At 29.9% G+C, this 18014-nt stretch overlaps 2 protein-coding genes across 2 annotated transcripts; one reads left to right on the forward strand and one right to left on the reverse strand.

Moving 5' to 3' along the window:
• Positions 1–9282: 9282 nt before the first annotated feature.
• Positions 9283–12847, forward strand: LOC130940641 (phytoene synthase 2, chloroplastic-like). Its single transcript, XM_057868847.1, has 5 exons — positions 9283–9888; positions 10735–10785; positions 11244–11416; positions 11503–11738; positions 12242–12847. The coding sequence occupies exons 1-5, from the start codon at positions 9525–9527 to the stop codon at positions 12609–12611; spliced, it is 1194 nt and encodes a 397-aa protein (XP_057724830.1). The 5' UTR covers positions 9283–9524; the 3' UTR covers positions 12612–12847.
• Positions 12848–13607: 760 nt separating this feature from the next.
• Positions 13608–16919, reverse strand: LOC130941225 (BTB/POZ domain and ankyrin repeat-containing protein NPR1-like). Its single transcript, XM_057869642.1, has 4 exons — positions 15790–16919; positions 14740–15493; positions 14451–14645; positions 13608–14018 (listed from the first exon to the last, which is right to left on the reverse strand). The coding sequence occupies exons 1-4, from the start codon at positions 16366–16368 to the stop codon at positions 13744–13746; spliced, it is 1803 nt and encodes a 600-aa protein (XP_057725625.1). The 5' UTR covers positions 16369–16919; the 3' UTR covers positions 13608–13743.
• Between the last annotated feature and the right edge of the window lie 1095 nt (positions 16920–18014).

Genomic DNA, 18014 nt, shown 5'->3' on the forward strand with positions numbered 1-18014 from the left:
GGATGTCGCGATTTACGTGTTGGCGTGAGTTGTGCATCCTCATATAGATTAGTGTGAAGGTTTTAGCCTGTTAGCTCATCATTCGTTTCGGGCCTAGCCACTCCTACCCTTATTACTCTGATCCGGTCGAGGTAGTTTTCGTTTACCAGCGCGTAGGCGGTCTAAGTTTCTATGACTGAGTCTTTCTGGCCCCTGTAAACATCTTTTCTTAATGTATTAAAGAGGACTTAATTTCCGAATCTCAAAAAAGTAAGGATAGATACTGACAAACATTCCTCTAGAGTACAGTATCCATGCTTTTCCGCGTCCTCGTTAGTGCTGATTTCCTTTGATGGAGCAAGGGATTGCTGACCAAATCTACCGATCAAGATCGAAACAAAACCAGTTGCGGAAGAGCAGCTAAGCATCAAAAGATAGGAATAGAATAGCGGATCTTGACTTGATCGGTCTCATATGTGACCTTAAAAGAGTTGGTTCAACACACACGGCTTAAATCACCGCGATAGGGGTATAGCGGTTTATGCATTACTGTAAATATTTAATAGAAATAAACTTAGTGTGAGTTTAACAAAAAGTACATGGTAAATAAAGTGTAAGGTTAACGAAAAATATACATTATATACACCCAATTGAATAGAAATAAACTAACAACATACGCGTATAATACAAAAGTACATGGTAAATCCGACATACATGGGTATCATGAATGGAAACATAAAATAGTAAGCTACGGCCCCTGCCTATCCTCATCCTCGTCGGTAGAGTCATGTCCATATGCGCCCAGGAGATGCGACCTTGTCCCACATCGAGCGGCCTATCTCACTCTGGTGGTCCTCTGGCGCTGCTGTGCTAGAGGCTCGATATGCGACCCTCTCCCAAATGTAGATGCAGGCGTCCCTCCCATGCCCAACCAACTGTCATACAGATTGCCAGCAGGCTCATTCAGGTCTACATGTAGCTAGGGCTGGTATCTATGAGGGTCAGACATAAACTTCTCAAAATCAGTAAGGTCTACATGCAACTCGCCAAACAATTCCTCAAACCACTTCCACGCCGGTTTGCCTTCTTCCATAAACTTCTCAAAATCAGTAAGGCACCCAGATATGGGTAGACCATCCACGGGGAAGCCCAACTGGTATGCAACATCCTGCAGCGTGATAGTGTACTCTGCAAAGGGCATATGAAAGGTATGCGTCTCAGGACTCCACCGCTCAATGAAAACACTTACCAAGGGCTTGTCCAACCAGAACCACCTGGCGTTGAGCCTCGCCAGGTGGTACAAACTGACCCTCTCCATATATGGTATGATCCTGTCATGCAGAGGCATGTTCTGCTATTTTCGGACACTATATATACACTTAGTCGGCTGGAGAATGTCACAGAATAAAGCAGACATATAAAAAATCCAACAATAATTTTAAAGTTTAGACTACTAACATACACTGCTAATTTAAATATTACATTTTTCGATTAAAATAATAATTTAAATTCAAATTATGATACATTAACTAACAATAACTAAATTAAAAATAACCAAAATAACAAAAATTACGAAAAAATAATTAAAATAATAATTTAACTAACAACATTATACAAAATATATTAACTAGAAATTATGATGCTAACCTCTTCGTGTATGCTCCCAGCTACGTGCGCAACGCCGTTGAGCCTGTATAGACTGCGTGCCTCTGCCATGGTCCCGGCTCCTATCTCAACTCAAATCAACCACTATTCTTTCTACTCCTCTCTCTAGAAACCACCACTTCTCTCTCTAGAATAGTTTTTCTTCCAGCACAAATGTAATCCGCGAGACCCCTTCAGCGTATTTATAGTAATGCATAAACCGCTACTCTCTTATCGCGGTTTATGACTAGTTCTTTTTGTACATAATCCGCGACACTCCTACAGAGAATTACGTGTATTGTGTAAACCACAGGACCCTTGTCGTGGTTTACATAGAATATGCAGAAAATGCATTTTGGTATCCGTTTTTTCATTTTGTGCATTCTGGTCAATATGGTTTGCATTTTATTTATAATAGTAAATTGCCCTAATTATTAAATATTTCAAAAGTTGCCATAAGAAATAAGTTAGGTAAAAGTTAGATATCAAATTATAGGCACTTTAGAATTCATCTTATTTTATATCCCTCTTTATCAAATTAACGTTTATTGATTGATTTTATTTGTTTTCGTAATTAGATTATATTTGTTTTCTATATTTTCAAAATATAAATCTAACAAAAAATATAGTTAAAGTCAACTAAATATCTAAATAAATCAAGGAGCCATCAATATTACTTAGGGCTATCAAACGGGCTAATTCGGTCCATTTAGATTCAGCTCGTTAAGTCCGTGAATTGAATGGACTGGACCGTTTAAGTCCATTTTATTCACGGACCATAATTTTCAGCAACTGGACCATTTATGGTTAGTCCGATGGGTTAAATAGAATAGCTATTTATCTTTTTATTTTATTTTTTTGAATAATATTTTGATAAAAAATATTATTTTTAGGTAAAAAACCTTTAAAATATAATATTCTTTTTGGTTGACGGGTCAAATTTCTAGTCGGATTGGGAGAGATATCGGCTAAAAGTGTTACTTTTTTTTTTGAAAAAAATGTGAAAAGAAAAATAAACGGGCCACCCATTTAGTCAGCGGGCTAGCCCGTTTAACCCATCATTTTTTTTTCGGGTTAATCGAGCTCAGTCCGTTTTACCCGAAATTTAAACAAACTTAATTTTAGAAGCAAAACCCACCCATTTAAATGGATAAACAGGCTGGCCCGAAAGGTTTGGTCCATTTTGACGGCCCTAATATTACTCAATAGTCCCAAAATGAAAAATGTTACATAGATGTCCCAATGTATATATCTATGTAAATCAAATTGATTTAATTCGAATTACACATTTTGGCACTAAATCGAATCAATTTGATTTGAATTAGTAGAGTAATTGGTAAATCAAAGTTATTTTATTCGAATTACCAATGACTGATATTCGAAATATAGCCCATGACTAGTAAATTGGATCAACTAGATTCGATTTACTATTGAACAACCCATAAATAATAAATCGAATCAGCTGAATTCGATTTAGTACTGATACAAATTATTGATATTTACTACTTTTAAATTAATTGTACTAACTTTAAAACATAAATGTTAATAAGAAAATATCCCATTTGAATTCAAATAAAATATAAAAAAAAATCAAAATGAATAAGAATATAAATCCAATTTTTATGTTTTAGTTCAAATTCTAGAAAATCTATATTTTTATAAACTTAAAAATTTAAAAGGAAGCAATAAATGATTTCTGAAAATTCACTAAAAATCATTCTTTTTGACTCATTAGCATTTAAAAAATTATTACCGAAATTTTTGATATTGAAAAAGTTAATATAAAGTATAGCCCTTCAAGGTGGCATAGGAGTTAAAACTTAAATTTTTTTTTTCAGAATGAAAAATAATAGATAATTATACTATATAAAAAGACTAACTATATTTATACAATATATAATTTGAAACTTTAAATATATTTATACAATATGTAAATTTAAAACTTTAAATTTAAAGTTTCTCAAAGTTAATTGAAAGTTTCAAATTATATATTGTATAAATATATTTAAACTTTGAGAAACTTTAAATTTAAAGCTTAAAATTTACATATTGTGTAAATATATTTAAATTTTGAGAAATAATATATTTAAAGTCTTAAATTACATATTGTATAAATATAGTTAGTCTTTTTATATTGTATAACTATCTATTATTTTTTATTTTAAAAAAATTCAAGTTTTAACCCTTATACCACCTTGAAGGATTATACTTTATATTAACTTTTTTAACATCAAAAGTCCCAGTAATAATTCTGTAGATGCTAATGAGTCAAAGAATGATTTTTAGTGAATTTTTAGAAATCGTTTATTGTTCCATTTTAAATTTATAAGTTTATAAAAATATAGATTTTCTGGAATTTGAACTAAAACATAAAAATTATATTTATATTCTTATTCATTTTGATTTTTCTGATATTTTATTTGAATCCAAATGGGGTACATTTATGTTTTAAAGTTAATTATTAACTTTAAAATATAAATCTTAATAATCTGTATTAGTACTAAATCGAATTAAGCTGATTCAATTTACTATATATGAGTTGTTCAATAATAAATCGATTTACTACTCATTGACTATATTTCGAATATCAATCTTTGGTAATTCGAATCGAATAACTTTGATTTACCAATAACTCTACTAATTTGAATCAAATTGATTCGATTTAGTATCAGAATGTGTAATTCGAATTAAATCAATTCAAATTATATAAAGAGGAGTGTTAGGGAGCCAGCAAGTTTTGTGTTTTGTAACCATTAATTGACCATCAATAGTATTTTTAAATTTTAATGGTGTGAAATTACATCTAATAATATAAAATTATTCACTTTTTTTTTTATGATTAAGTGTTAACCAACAAATTTTTAAAAAAGTGTTGACCCCTAAATTTTCTCTTATATAAATATATGTATTGAAATATTTATGTAATATTTTTCATTTTAAAATATTAAATAATATTGGCGACTCCTTAATTTATTTAGGTGTTTTATCCTTCATATGGCCATCTATATAAAATTGTACTAAAAAAGGAAATTGATTATTATCATGAGAAATTGAAGGAAGAAAATAAGGTTATTATTATTGTTACTCTCTAGTCTTATATACTTATGTTGTTGGAAATAATCATCATCCATGCTTATGGTTCAGTTTCTAAAGTTACATGGAATGAAATAATGGATCGAATCGAATCTTCTATCTGATTCTATCATAGTGCGAATTAGATAATATTTATAAAATTTGGATCAAATACAGATAATTACTGCAAATATTATTCGATCTATGTGCAGTGTTATGTAAATTTTAAAACTTTTACTCCTTATAAAACCAATAAGTTTAAGATTGAAATCACCATTATCCAAATGTTATAATTGGATAATTAATTAAATATCAAAGATAATTGTAAAATTTTTAATAATATTAAAGACAAAAAATAAATTTTACCTAATTATATAACTATTATAACCCCTATAATTATAGTAACCATACCATGCAACCTTTTATCATATTTGTCATTTTTTTTATTATAATAGTCTCCATATATATATATATGTATTGTTAGTTGTTGATTTTTCCCTCTAGTGTCTAAAATCTCTCATATCATGGCACCATAGCTTGTGTATGTTGGAAGAGTCAAAATTTGAAAATGTACTTATTGAATCTTTGTTTGATAGCTATGGCTTATAATGAGAACATAATAGCAACCCTTTTTCCATTCCCTTTGGCTCAGAATGGCAAGTGTGGCCTTATCTCAATCACGTAGTTGTCCAAATACATTCACCACAAAAATCATATAAAAAAAAAAAGACTAAATTAAAGGAACTTTTCAGATTCCAAAAGTACATGAAAGCATATCCTTGAGGCTTAAATTTCACAAAGAAAAATTAACTAACGTTGTCCAAGTGGTCAGGTCACTCGTCTGTTTAAGTTAGTAAATATCGAGGGTTTAAAATTTCGAATTTTGTCTTGTGTATACAGTAATTCATTGATCAACAACATACTCTTCTTAAATTGAGTTTAGATCCGTGATAAATTAGTCGTTGGATTGCCAATTGAAAGATACTGTAAAAAATAAAAAAATTTTATAAAGAAGAATAATACATGCATATATACAACACCAAGCAACCAACTTTGTGAGATGACACTTCTAATCAAAATCTTAAACTATGCTAAATTCCATGCCTCATAAATGAAAATATATATGTTTCTTTCAAACAATTACTAGCCATATACAACAAATAATACTGAAGAAAGCAAATGTTTTTATTTGACTAATTTCTAAGTAGTAATTGAGATTTATAACTTTTTTATAAGATGCAATGTAAATCATATTATATATTGCAATAATGATGGAATAATAAGTCTTAGAAAAAATGGTCATTTTATCAGCATGCTTGAATTTTGGATCTTGCTCTATTTTAATTATATTAGGCATAGGAAGTCGATTTTTTCAACAAATATCAAATAATTTTTTAAATTTTAAATTATATATTTTAAACTCAAATTTTTAAATTAAAAAAATAATTTCATAATAAAATAAAATAAAATAATATTAACTAATTAAAAATTAATTTTTTATACCTATTCTCAATTTAAATTAAAAGTTAATTTTTCTTCTGATCCTGACTATTTGTTTGAAAGACAAAACGTCTTTTTGTAATTTAAAAAATTTTAATTAATTTTTAACCATCCAAATAATTCATCTAAACGATTCTTGTTATTAGACTAAGTGGTTGCAATTAATCATTTACAAGGATTGCTTATATTAGTTACTTAAATTATTTGAGACCGATTAAAATTTTATAATTATAAAAAAGTGTTTTGTCTTTCAAATAAATAGTGAAAGACAAAAAAAAAAAGGCCATTTACTCTAACATTTATGCATGCATGTAAATAATTAATTGATTTGCATGGCTAAAAAGGGTGTGGTCTAAAAGCTTGAAGAATGAGAGGCACACACGCAATTCCTTGAATCTTAGGTTTGCTTCAATTTCCGCCACCACTGAGTTATTATCAACTTCCTCAAATGGTGAGGACACAAAAATGCACGTGATACTGTCTTTCAATTTTTGAGTTATTTCCCCTCTTATTTAATTTGTTACTCCTAATAAGCTAATTTTCAAATAATACACTTTAACATATATAACTAAAAAAAAAAAAATTTGAAGAGCAAAATAGTTTGTGTGTTTAATTAGTTTAATGATCCAGATATATATTATTAATCTTTTAAAATAATTGATTATTTCTTATGTCTTTTTCAAATTAATTATTTCTGAAAATCAAATAATAAAATAGTCAAAATCCTTATATGATGTTAAATTTAATGTAGTTATGCGCGAATAATTAAAAATAAAGAAAAACTCTATTATATATTGAATATATAGATTTATTATTATTGTTGAGATGGTGGTAAGTAATGGGGTGGTTGTAGACTTGAAAGTAATATAAAAAAAAAATTGTTTCAAAAAATTAAATAATCTATTAGTAATGTTGTTTTGTTTAGGTAATAATCTGTGTGGGTAAATTCTAGAGAGAGATTCTATTTTACTTGTACTTATTTTATAACCATTCTTCTTTTATTATATTTTTATTTACTCTACTCTTAAATAATTGTAATAATGAATTAATGTGAAAGAAAAAAATATTCTCGTTCCATACCATACATATTGCTACGTAATTATCCGTTCCAAAATTTAAGTTGATAATAATAGTAAAATATACATAAATAATTATATTTTTAATATTTATCTTTTTTAAGTAAGAATAATTTTTTATAGTGTCTTGTGATATTTTTCTTTTTGGATAACAAGAATTAATTCTGGACTTTTTGTTATAAGTTCTGATATCATATAATTAGTTGTCATGGAAACTTAAATAAATAAATAAATACATAAATAATTATATTTTTTATTACTTTAATTTGATTTATATATATATATATTACTTTAATTTGACATAGATTGGTAAAATTATCAATATACTAAACCTACTTTTTTTTCCTTCAAAAGAATGAATATCCTCCAAAAAAATATACCATGTAAATTAAAATAAATAAATAAATAAATAAATAAAAGAATGGATTTCTAGGTCTTCAGTTCCATCCCTGGGCTTATTAAATATGAAGCAAGTTGCAAATGAGAACCACATGGTCTTGTAGTTATTATATCAAAGCGGTTCTGGATGAAGATGAAGATTACACAAAAAAATTAGAAGAAAACAAAGTGCGTGGTTGACACTTTGGCAATGAAACTTCTTTTGTGGATTGAAGGCAAGCCATGTGTTTGATTAATTTCGAAAACTTAACGTAAGAATTTTACAATCCCCATGTCTAAAATAGTTTGGTTGTCATATGATAATATACTACCTCATCACTTGTCGTTTTATTTGGTGTTTAATTAATTCATGTCCATGCATCATGTGTTACGTCCATACTTGTTGCTCTATGTGCTTAATTCTTCTTTACCCTTTTATTTTAATAATAAAAAATAAAAAATTATTGATTTTAGAAAAAATATTTAAAAGGGTTAATAATATTTCAAAAGATTTCTTAGTTAATTTTAGGGTTAATTACGATTTTGATCTTTAAGATATAAGCTGAAAATGTTTTTTGTCCTCAACTCTTTTTTTATATATATAAGATCGTTTCTAAAATTTAAAATCGTTTTTTTTATTTAAATATTAAAGTTTTGGACCAAATTACCTATAACAAAAAGATTATAAAATAAAAAAAAAAGATAAAGAGAGTGTTAGTTTCTGCTCCTACCAAGTAGAAAGGGAAGAAGGAAAAGGGAGAAGGGAAGAAGAAGAGGAAGTTGTCCACGATGATCGACTTTTGCATCGGCTTTCGCTGTCACCTTCGTACGATTTTTGTCTCTAAGACAAGGACAATTTTAAAACTAAATTAAATTTTAGGGACGATTTTATATGCAAAAAAAATGTTCGAGTCAAAAAAATTTTTCGGTAGGATCAAAATCGTACTTATCTCTTGATTTTATTTGTTTAAACATATGTATGTATGTATATATGTATGTATGCATGTATGCATAACCATATTAATATAATCATATGCATGTGTTCCTGAGCTTGCTACTGTATGTCTCATTAACTTGATATATTATATATGTAATAAGATCCAAGTATATATATATGCCATCTCATCAGTTGGGATCAAATCTTCTTAGTGTTGGATGCATGGATTCCTTTTTTTTTTCTTTTTTTTTTTTATACTCTCACTATTATAAAACCCAATTTTTTTTATTTTCTTTAAAAGTTTATTTGAAAATAATATATTGTACCTATCAGGTAGTTAGTCTGAATATCATTTAAAATTTTACTATTATTATATCATTTTTCAAAAATAAATAATGGTAACAACTATATATGTTAACTTATATACAAGAGCAGTGTAAATAGTAAATATATATTAATGTGTGATGCTGGTAGTGAATAATGAATATTTATTATTATTATTATTATTATTATTATTATTGAAGAGATATAAACCATACAAGTAATACTTCCAAGTATGAAAGCAAAAATCAAAATATTGGACCACATACACATACAGGGTACCCCCTTTAATTTTCTAGCGTCGATTTAAATAAAAAGAAAAAAAAATAGAGAAAAAAACAAGTTTATGAAATTCAGGATTATTAATTACTATGCCACTGTCCATACGTTTACATGTGTTGGCTAAGGTTTGCAATCACAAATCATAAATCTCAATTTTTATTTATTTTTTATTTTTTATTTTTTTTTTCAGTCCTCTCTCTTCCTCTCTCTATATGTATATATATATTGAGAAACATAAACATATTGAAAATTTAACCTCAGAAAAACAAGCACTAGTATACATTCTCAAAGTAACTAATTTTTGTTCATCTTTGTGAAAATTAAGGAATTGAGATATGTCAAGTACTACTTGTGTTGTTGTTTGGGTGAGTTGTGGATCCAAATTAGAGAATATTACAACAACAACTCATCAAAGAAGTGTTGTTAAGTGTTCTAACAATAATAATGATAAGATCAGATTCACAAGTATTGGTTCTTGTGCTATTTCAAGTGCGGCAGTGGCAGCATCATTGCCTTCAAGATCATCGGAGGAGAAGGTGTACGAGGTTGTTCTCAAACAAGCAGCACTTGTCAGAGAACAAAGAAAAAGAAGAACTATTGAAATTGATGATGATTTCATGACCAACTTGGATCTCTTGAATGCAGCTTATAATCGTTGTGGTCAAGTTTGTGCTGAGTATGCTAAAACTTTCTTCCTTGGTATGTATCAACTTGCTTAATTAATTACCTTCATTTTTTAAATTATTTTTCTGTTTTTTTAAATTATTATTTTTCTTAAAAAAGAAGAAGAAGAGAATTTGTATTCAAACAACTAAATTTATAATGAATTAAATAATATATGTATTTATATGATTTTGGTGTACTCAGTAATATTTTTTAAATTAAAACTATTGTCCCGTACACACAGTTTAATTTCTTACAAAACTTTATACAGAAGAATGAAGCTTCTGATTGATCTTTGGAGTTTCATCACTCATTAATTATTATTTCTTACGTGAATTTTTTGAAAGCAATACATAGTTGAGTTGCTAATAACTGCAAAATGAAAAAATAAAACTATTTTTTTATGTTAACAAATTCTTAACTGATAGTCGTTAAATAATTTAATAAGTTTGAATAAATTGTTATTTAATGACTCTTAGTTATTAATTTTACATGAAGTTAATTATACCTAAATTTTCATTTTAATATTAGATTATTAATCTTAAAACTTGTTTAAAATTAATCACTTAGTGATCCATAATTATTAATTCCATAAATAGGACTAACAACTACCGCTTTTTAAGCACGTTCTTTGTTTCCTTTTATACATCTTTAATCAATGCATTTGGATACGCATACACTTCTTGCTACCCATGTTAGTTGATTTTGATTCCATTCAGATTATTATATATAAGAGCAAACTCAATTATTTTTAACTCACTTAGCTTTTTTATAATAATTGACATAATTTCTTATTCCAAAGGAACAGTAATTAGTGTAATTAGTTCATTGGTAACATTTTAAGTTGAGTTATTGACATTTTCTTTTCCTTGCAAATTATAGGCACACAATTGATGACCGAAGAACGCAGAAAAGCCATATGGGCAATTTATGGTATGTATAAATTTATTTTGAAAAGAAATAAATCAAATAAAATTTGTCTAATAAAATTTTTATGTTGAAGCATTTTACCAAATTCAATTATACTAAGTGTAAACAAAAAAATTAGCCACTAAATTAATTATATGTATAAAATATACATAAAACAAAAGTTAAATAACATATGTATTTTATATATAAATATAAAGTAATTGATTTGATAATTGGAATTTTATTATTGAAAATAGTAACTATTCACATAAAAAATTAAATTATTTTTTATGTAAAAATAATAATTTAATTTTGATATACTGTTAATGTAAAATAATTTTACATGTGTATCCAATTATGTAATGTCACATCCATAAAAATAACTATCTTTTACATTGATCGTGTAAATGATCGTCCAAAAGAACGAATGTAATTGTATGACTGTGTAAAAAAAATAAAGATATGAATACGAATTGTTGCAGTGTGGTGCAGAAGAACAGATGAACTAGTGGATGGTCCAAATGCATCACATATAACTCCAACAGCATTGGACAGATGGGAGCAGAGATTGAATGATGTCTTCCAAGGTAGACCTTATGATATGTTTGATGCTGCTCTCTCTCACACTGTTTCTAACTACCCTGTTGATATTCAGGTAATTATATAACTACTTATTAATTACTACTTGAATTGAAGAAGTAGGAATAATACTGAATGAATTGTGTGTGAATTAATATGTAGCCATTTAAGGACATGATTGAAGGGATGAGAATGGACCTAAAAAAATCAAGATACAACAACTTTGATGAGTTGTACCTTTATTGCTACTATGTTGCTGGGACAGTGGGACTCATGAGTGTCCCTGTTATGGGGATTGCACCTGATTCTAAGTCTTCCACTGAGACCATTTACAATGCTGCTTTGGCTCTTGGCATTGCAAATCAACTTACCAACATTCTCAGAGATGTTGGAGAAGAGTAAGCTTCTCTTCTTAGGTTCTCAAAGATGGATTAGTCATTGAACCGATAAAACTAGATATTTAAAGGTTTAAAAATTAGTTTTTATCAGATTTTTCAATAAAAAAATTGGATCGATTTGATTGATTTACTGTTTTGTATAACTGGTTGTTTAGCTTAAATGTTGGATTTTCCGTTAATTCAATTGAACTGACTGATTTAGTTATGTTTTTATAAATATATATTTTTTGTTTAATTTTGATGCATCTGTTTTTTTAGATGATCATTTAGGTAGTTAATGTAAAAAGTAGTTATTTTTGCTTATGTGATAAAACTATTTTATACTAATAGTGCATCAAAATTAAATTCTATATTTTTAATTTCGCAAGTTAATTTGTTTTGTTAAGTGCTGACATGAGAATGACAAGATGAAATGTTGACATAAAAAAGTGGCAAGTTAATTAATTAACACTAAATGATTGAAAAGTGGAAGAAATTGAAAGTGAGTTGGATAATGATTGTAGTGCAAGAAGAGGAAGAATATATCTGCCACAAGATGAACTAGCACAAGCAGGGCTATCAGAAGATGACATATTCAATGGAAAAGTAACAGATAAATGGAGGAACTTCATGAAGGGACAAATAAAAAGGGCAAGAATATTCTTTGATGAGGCAGAGAAAGGTGTGTCAGAGTTGAACTCAGCAAGTAGATGGCCTGTTTGGGCTTCATTGTTGTTATATAGGCAAATCTTGGATTCAATTGAAGCCAATGATTATAACAATTTCACAAAAAGAGCTTATGTTGGACAAGCTAAGAAGCTTTTGTCACTTCCTGCTGCTTATGCTAAGGCTTTTTTAGGTCCTCAAAAGTTGACTAAGATGATCATGAGATGATCATCATCAACTTAATAATTGTGTCATGCCATCATATCAGTTATGTGCTTTTAATTATGTTTGAAGATCTCATCATGTTCACTACACTTTTTAGATAGCTACAATACAAAATGTGGATACTTTTGAAGTTAGGTTTGTATACATATCAAGCAGAAAAGAAGAATATTATATTAAAGTGAAATAATCCATTCATTTAATCATTTTACTTGCAAGCATCAATTGACACTGTTCTTCAACCCTCTCCTCCTTCTTCCTATATTAAGAAATTGATCCTACATTGACAAAAACAAAGAGACATGAAAGTACTAAGAATATGATTACTCATAACAAGGTTTTATGCTACTCTTTTTCCTCTGCATCTGGTTGTTATTTAATTATTTTTTTCTTCTTTTTATATGCCAAATGGATTCTGTTTATGTTCCTCTTTCTCATGGCACTTCCCAAACAGCATTTGCATGTTGTTAATTTAAAAATCTTCTAATGGAGAAAGTTTTATATGGACAATTTCCCTATAGATAGGGTGCATCCAACTTAGTTTATTGATTTCTGTGTAATGAATCTTAGTTAATCTTTTAAAAATGAGTTTTATATTCTAAATAATGTAATTAATTCATATACTTTAAAGTCTGTTCACATTAGCATCTTCTTAATGATGTATATACTCTGTTCAAGATCATAATGTGATCCTTTATTTTATCTAATAGAATATAAAAAAAAAAAGAGAAAAAGTACTATTTCAATATATAAGTTATCTGAATCTTGGGAGTATTGTAATGATAAAAATAAAATCAAATAAACTTTTGTTTGAATCCTTGAAAAGTAAAAATAAGCTATGTTGTGAAGGAACAACCTTGTTGAATGTGTTCCAACTTCAATATAAGTAACTTGAATAAGCTAGGAAAGATATCTGCTGATCTTGAATAGATTTGACTGTAATAAGAGAATATGTGATGTTTCATCAAAAAGATTCTCATGTTCATTTCTAAGACAAAGATCTCTAACAACATAGCATCTTATTGACAAAATATAATACAAGATGCTACTATCCTTGCAAACACTACCACAAAAGAGACCAAAACTTTCTTAGTCTTAACAATAGCAACCATTTTAGGAGGTCATAGACAATGGACTTTCACTTTTTCCTCACTCTATGGCCAACACCTTCCTTGCGAGACGACGAAGAAGAGGAAGACAAGGACGATGACAAACCAGAATGGCGTTTGTTTTCGGCCATATCCATGTGAAACGCCTTCTGGACATCGTCTTTGAGCTCCATGAATCGCGCCTTCTTGATTCGCTGCTCTTCTTCTGAGCCCTTCTCTAGGAAGAAAACATCTGGTATGAGGTCCTCCAAGAAATTGTCAAGCACCTCAGAGCAATGGGGAAAGAAGCGCCTACCATTCTCAACTGGATACAAGTCCAAAGACAAAAACATACTCAAGCAACTTTAGCAATAGCATAACATTAAATTGTGCTAAAGTGAAGTAACACCATTGTTTCTTATCATCTCAAATTGAAAATTGCATCAAATTCTCTTCCTATAGTTCAGTTACAAAGTACTACAAGTGATTACAAATGTTTCTTTCATACATAACATTATAACAATCAAACTATAAAGGACAAAAGACACTCAAAAAGTAGTCTGTTTTCTTAATTATGAAATTCATCTAACTCCAAAATTTTAGAAAAAGTTTCAAAGTTGTGATGTAAATATCTTAGTTGCATTATCCAAGACAATGATTCAGGCTAGTTGGTCGAAATGGAGGAGTGTTTAGGGATTTATAAGGGAGAAGAAAAACCACCATAAGGAAGCTACTTGAAACACTCTCTAGGACATACCTGTTTTTTGAAGGGATTGCAATCTTAGTTGCATCTTTTTGGTTCGAACAGCCGGAGTTTCATTCAGGTCTACTTCGCGATTGGCACCTGCACGCTTCAAAGCCAATGATGTTGTATCCAACGAGGCTGAATCCACCTCAGCATTCTCAATGGCAACTCTAGCCTCAGCAGGAAACAACAGCCTAGCAAATGCAACTACAACATAGAAAGAAAAAAGAATATTATTTCTAAGGTAAAATGATAAGAAAACATGTCCAAACTGGTTAAGTCTGTTGAAAGAATTCGCTACCTCGATTTTCAAAGTAATCCAGCTTCATATGCAAATCATCAGCAGTTGTCTCAGATGAATCAGACATAGTCACACACTTGAAATTTCTTCTCATTTCTCGCTCAAGAACATCAACACAGAGCCTGTCTTTGTTAGATTCCTTGCACTGCACGGTTTCCTCATGATAATCCTTGCGCCGCGTCAACCTCTGACAAATCACAAGAGCTGTTTGTCCATCAGGAGTAGTATCTGATGCATTGGCCCCTTTCTTCAGCAGTGCTACCAAAATGGATGGATCCTTTCGCCTTGCAGCGACATGAAGAACTGTATATCCTCGGGGATTTCTAAGGTTAATATCAGCCAAGCCTAGATTAAGAACCTCTTGAATAACCTTAGAATCACTATAGGCACATGCATAGTGAAGTGCATAAGCATCATCTAGAGTGACCTTAGACTCATTCAAAAGAAGATTAAGTAGCTCGACATCATCCGAGTCCATTGCCTTATGGATTCTCCTGATACTCTTTTCATTCAAAGTCTCCACTTCCATTTCTGCAGGTGTGGATTCCAGCACAGATTGTGCTCGCAGCGACTTGATTTCCTCCACAACTTCCTGAGGGAACTCCTTTTCCAAAGATGTGGTGTCAAGATCAGACCTTGCTACTCTTTGAGTGCATTGCAAGCGAAGCTGGCTTAGTTGACAGTGGAAGGCTGCCATAAGAACAGGAATCACATCTTCCACTACAGCTTTCTCCACAAAGTTTAGAAGGCGCCGCTGCATCAATGTTGCAATAAGAGATTCTTACATTAGAAAAACAGAAAAACTCAGTCGAATCAGGAACATGTTTACAGATATAACCATTCATGTGCCTCCTCCTATCATCTTAAGCGTTTGACAGAAATGGTTTCATGACAATACCAACCATGATCACATAGATTTCACACATAAACAAACACATTCCACAAAAACAGTGTCTAATCTAATAGAAAGTTCTAGTCTCTAGTTCAATTTGTCAAGAGTTTTCATCATATCATACACCCAAAATTGTCAGAAATTGAAGCAGAACATACCTGAAAAAGCAAAACAAGCTCTTTCATCTGAAAAGTGGCAGAGGCATACATGAGCTCCAAAGCATAATCGATTGCAGGGCGACAAGCATCGTGGACACATGTTTCATCAACACATGTTGTTACTTCTGGTGGTGAAGCCTTAAGGGTCCCTGTATATAAATAATGCAAGAAAACCAGGAAGGATTCATGCCCAACTTTCCCATAAGGCACCAATTCAGACATAAGATACCTTGGTTTTCCTCCTTCCTTAACCGTACCCTCGCCATTACTAACATTCCCTTTCTTGAAAAGTTCATGAAAGAAAGGACTTCTTGAAGCCAATACACACCTATGAACACTCACAGGGATACCTTCAACAAGAATCTCAGCATCACTATAATCATAATCAGCATCAATCAACAACTTCTCAAGGCTAGTGCTTAGCTTCTTCAAGCTCAAAATCTCAATACCCCCACCACCATTCTCAATGTTATTGCTTGAACCACCATTTGATAAATGAGATGATACAAAGCTTAAAGATGATGATGCTTCATTTGCACTGTCCATAACCCCAACTACACCAGGTTCCACTTGAATCATCGGAATATTTTTCTTTCACCTTATTTAATAATCAAAACAAGTAAAAGAAAAGAAAAAAATTGACCCTTTATAGATTCATCATCCTAATAGCTGAAGCACAAATAAGGAATACTCAGAGTGAAAAAGAAAAAACACTGTTTCCCCCCAAAAACAGCACCAGAATCACTTGCAAGTCAAGCAACAAAACTCAGATTCTATCCAGAAACAAAATTTGGATGATATACATCAAGTATATTGAGAAGTAAGAACAGAAAAAGGTTGAATTTTTAGCACTAAACTGATGTGCGACAAAGAAGAATCAAATGTTTACATACATAAAGGATTAAAGGGTAACCCTTTTGAGCTGAGAATCATGGAAGATGATGAACATGAACCTCACCAGAACTCAGCAGCATAAGCTTGAGAAGAAGAAGATGAAACTCATGGAAAGTGAAAGTGAACAAAGATTAGTACTTTGGCTTATCCATTCATTATGGCTTTCTGAAACATTAGCTTGAAATGAATGGTTTAAGGAGTTCCAAAGTCTTTTGAAGCAAAAAAGCGAAGACTTGAAAGGAAAATAAAATAGAACAAGAACCAACGCTGACCAACAAATAAGAAAGAGAAGATATTGACAGAGAAACACGCATTCTGACAAAGAAATACTTGGTTTTATGATGCCACTTAGAAAAGGAAATAAAACTGAAAATACATCAACTAAGGTTGGTTTATTTCTCTATTTTTAGTAAAAAAAAATAACAAGTAATATTAGAAAATTAATATTTTAGCAGTTAATTTTAGTTACTATTATAATAAATTGTTAAAAAAAATCTAGTATAAATTTATTAAAAATAAATTTTTATTAAATTTTAATTTAACCTTTCTATTAGTACAACCAACTTGAATCGATTAAACAATTTATTCATTTATTCGTTTAAATAAATATCAAGAGATTTAAATTCTATTTTGTGCATAACTGCATATTAATTATGTAATATTGATGTCCAAGATTTTTTCAAAATAATAATTAAGTAATTATCTTCATTTTTTATTGTCACCTTGGTGTTTATTTATAAATTGTGTCCATTTCAGCTAGTTTTCATGTTAATACACATGTTAATGTGATTGGAGGAGGAAGAAAAGGGTCACATACAGCCCACAAGATACAAAGTTTAAGCTTAGAATAAAATAAGTTATGTTAATGTGTGAAAGTAATGCATGGATCACATGCTTCTCTGTTATAGGAATTATTATTCGTTCTTATCTTGTTTTTTTGTCATTTAAGTCAATATGCTCTCCGAAATAATTTTTCTCTTTTGGCATTTTAATCTTTGTTGTGCCAAATCATACTTTAATGTAATGCACATATCAACGTTTAGATTCTCTCTTTTCACCGAAGTTAAAGGTAAAGGGGCAGAAATTTCAATAGTCACAAAATCATATATTATATTATTTAGGGATGGAGCATCACTCTTACTCTATTATTAAAATTATAACTATACTTTTATAAAAATCTGACTCAGGCACGTTTTTTTGTCCGATGCCTTATTTGGGCTTGGATGGCCCATCAGTCTGGACATGTTTATATTAGGATGGAAGTTAAAAAAAAGTGCCACGTCAAAAAAAAAAGTGAACAAAAAAGAAATTATTGGAAAAGGAGTAAAGGC

Source organism: Arachis stenosperma, chromosome 7 (assembly GCF_014773155.1).
Source record: "Arachis stenosperma cultivar V10309 chromosome 7, arast.V10309.gnm1.PFL2, whole genome shotgun sequence".
In the NCBI taxonomy this organism is placed as follows: Eukaryota; Viridiplantae; Streptophyta; class Magnoliopsida; order Fabales; family Fabaceae; genus Arachis; species Arachis stenosperma.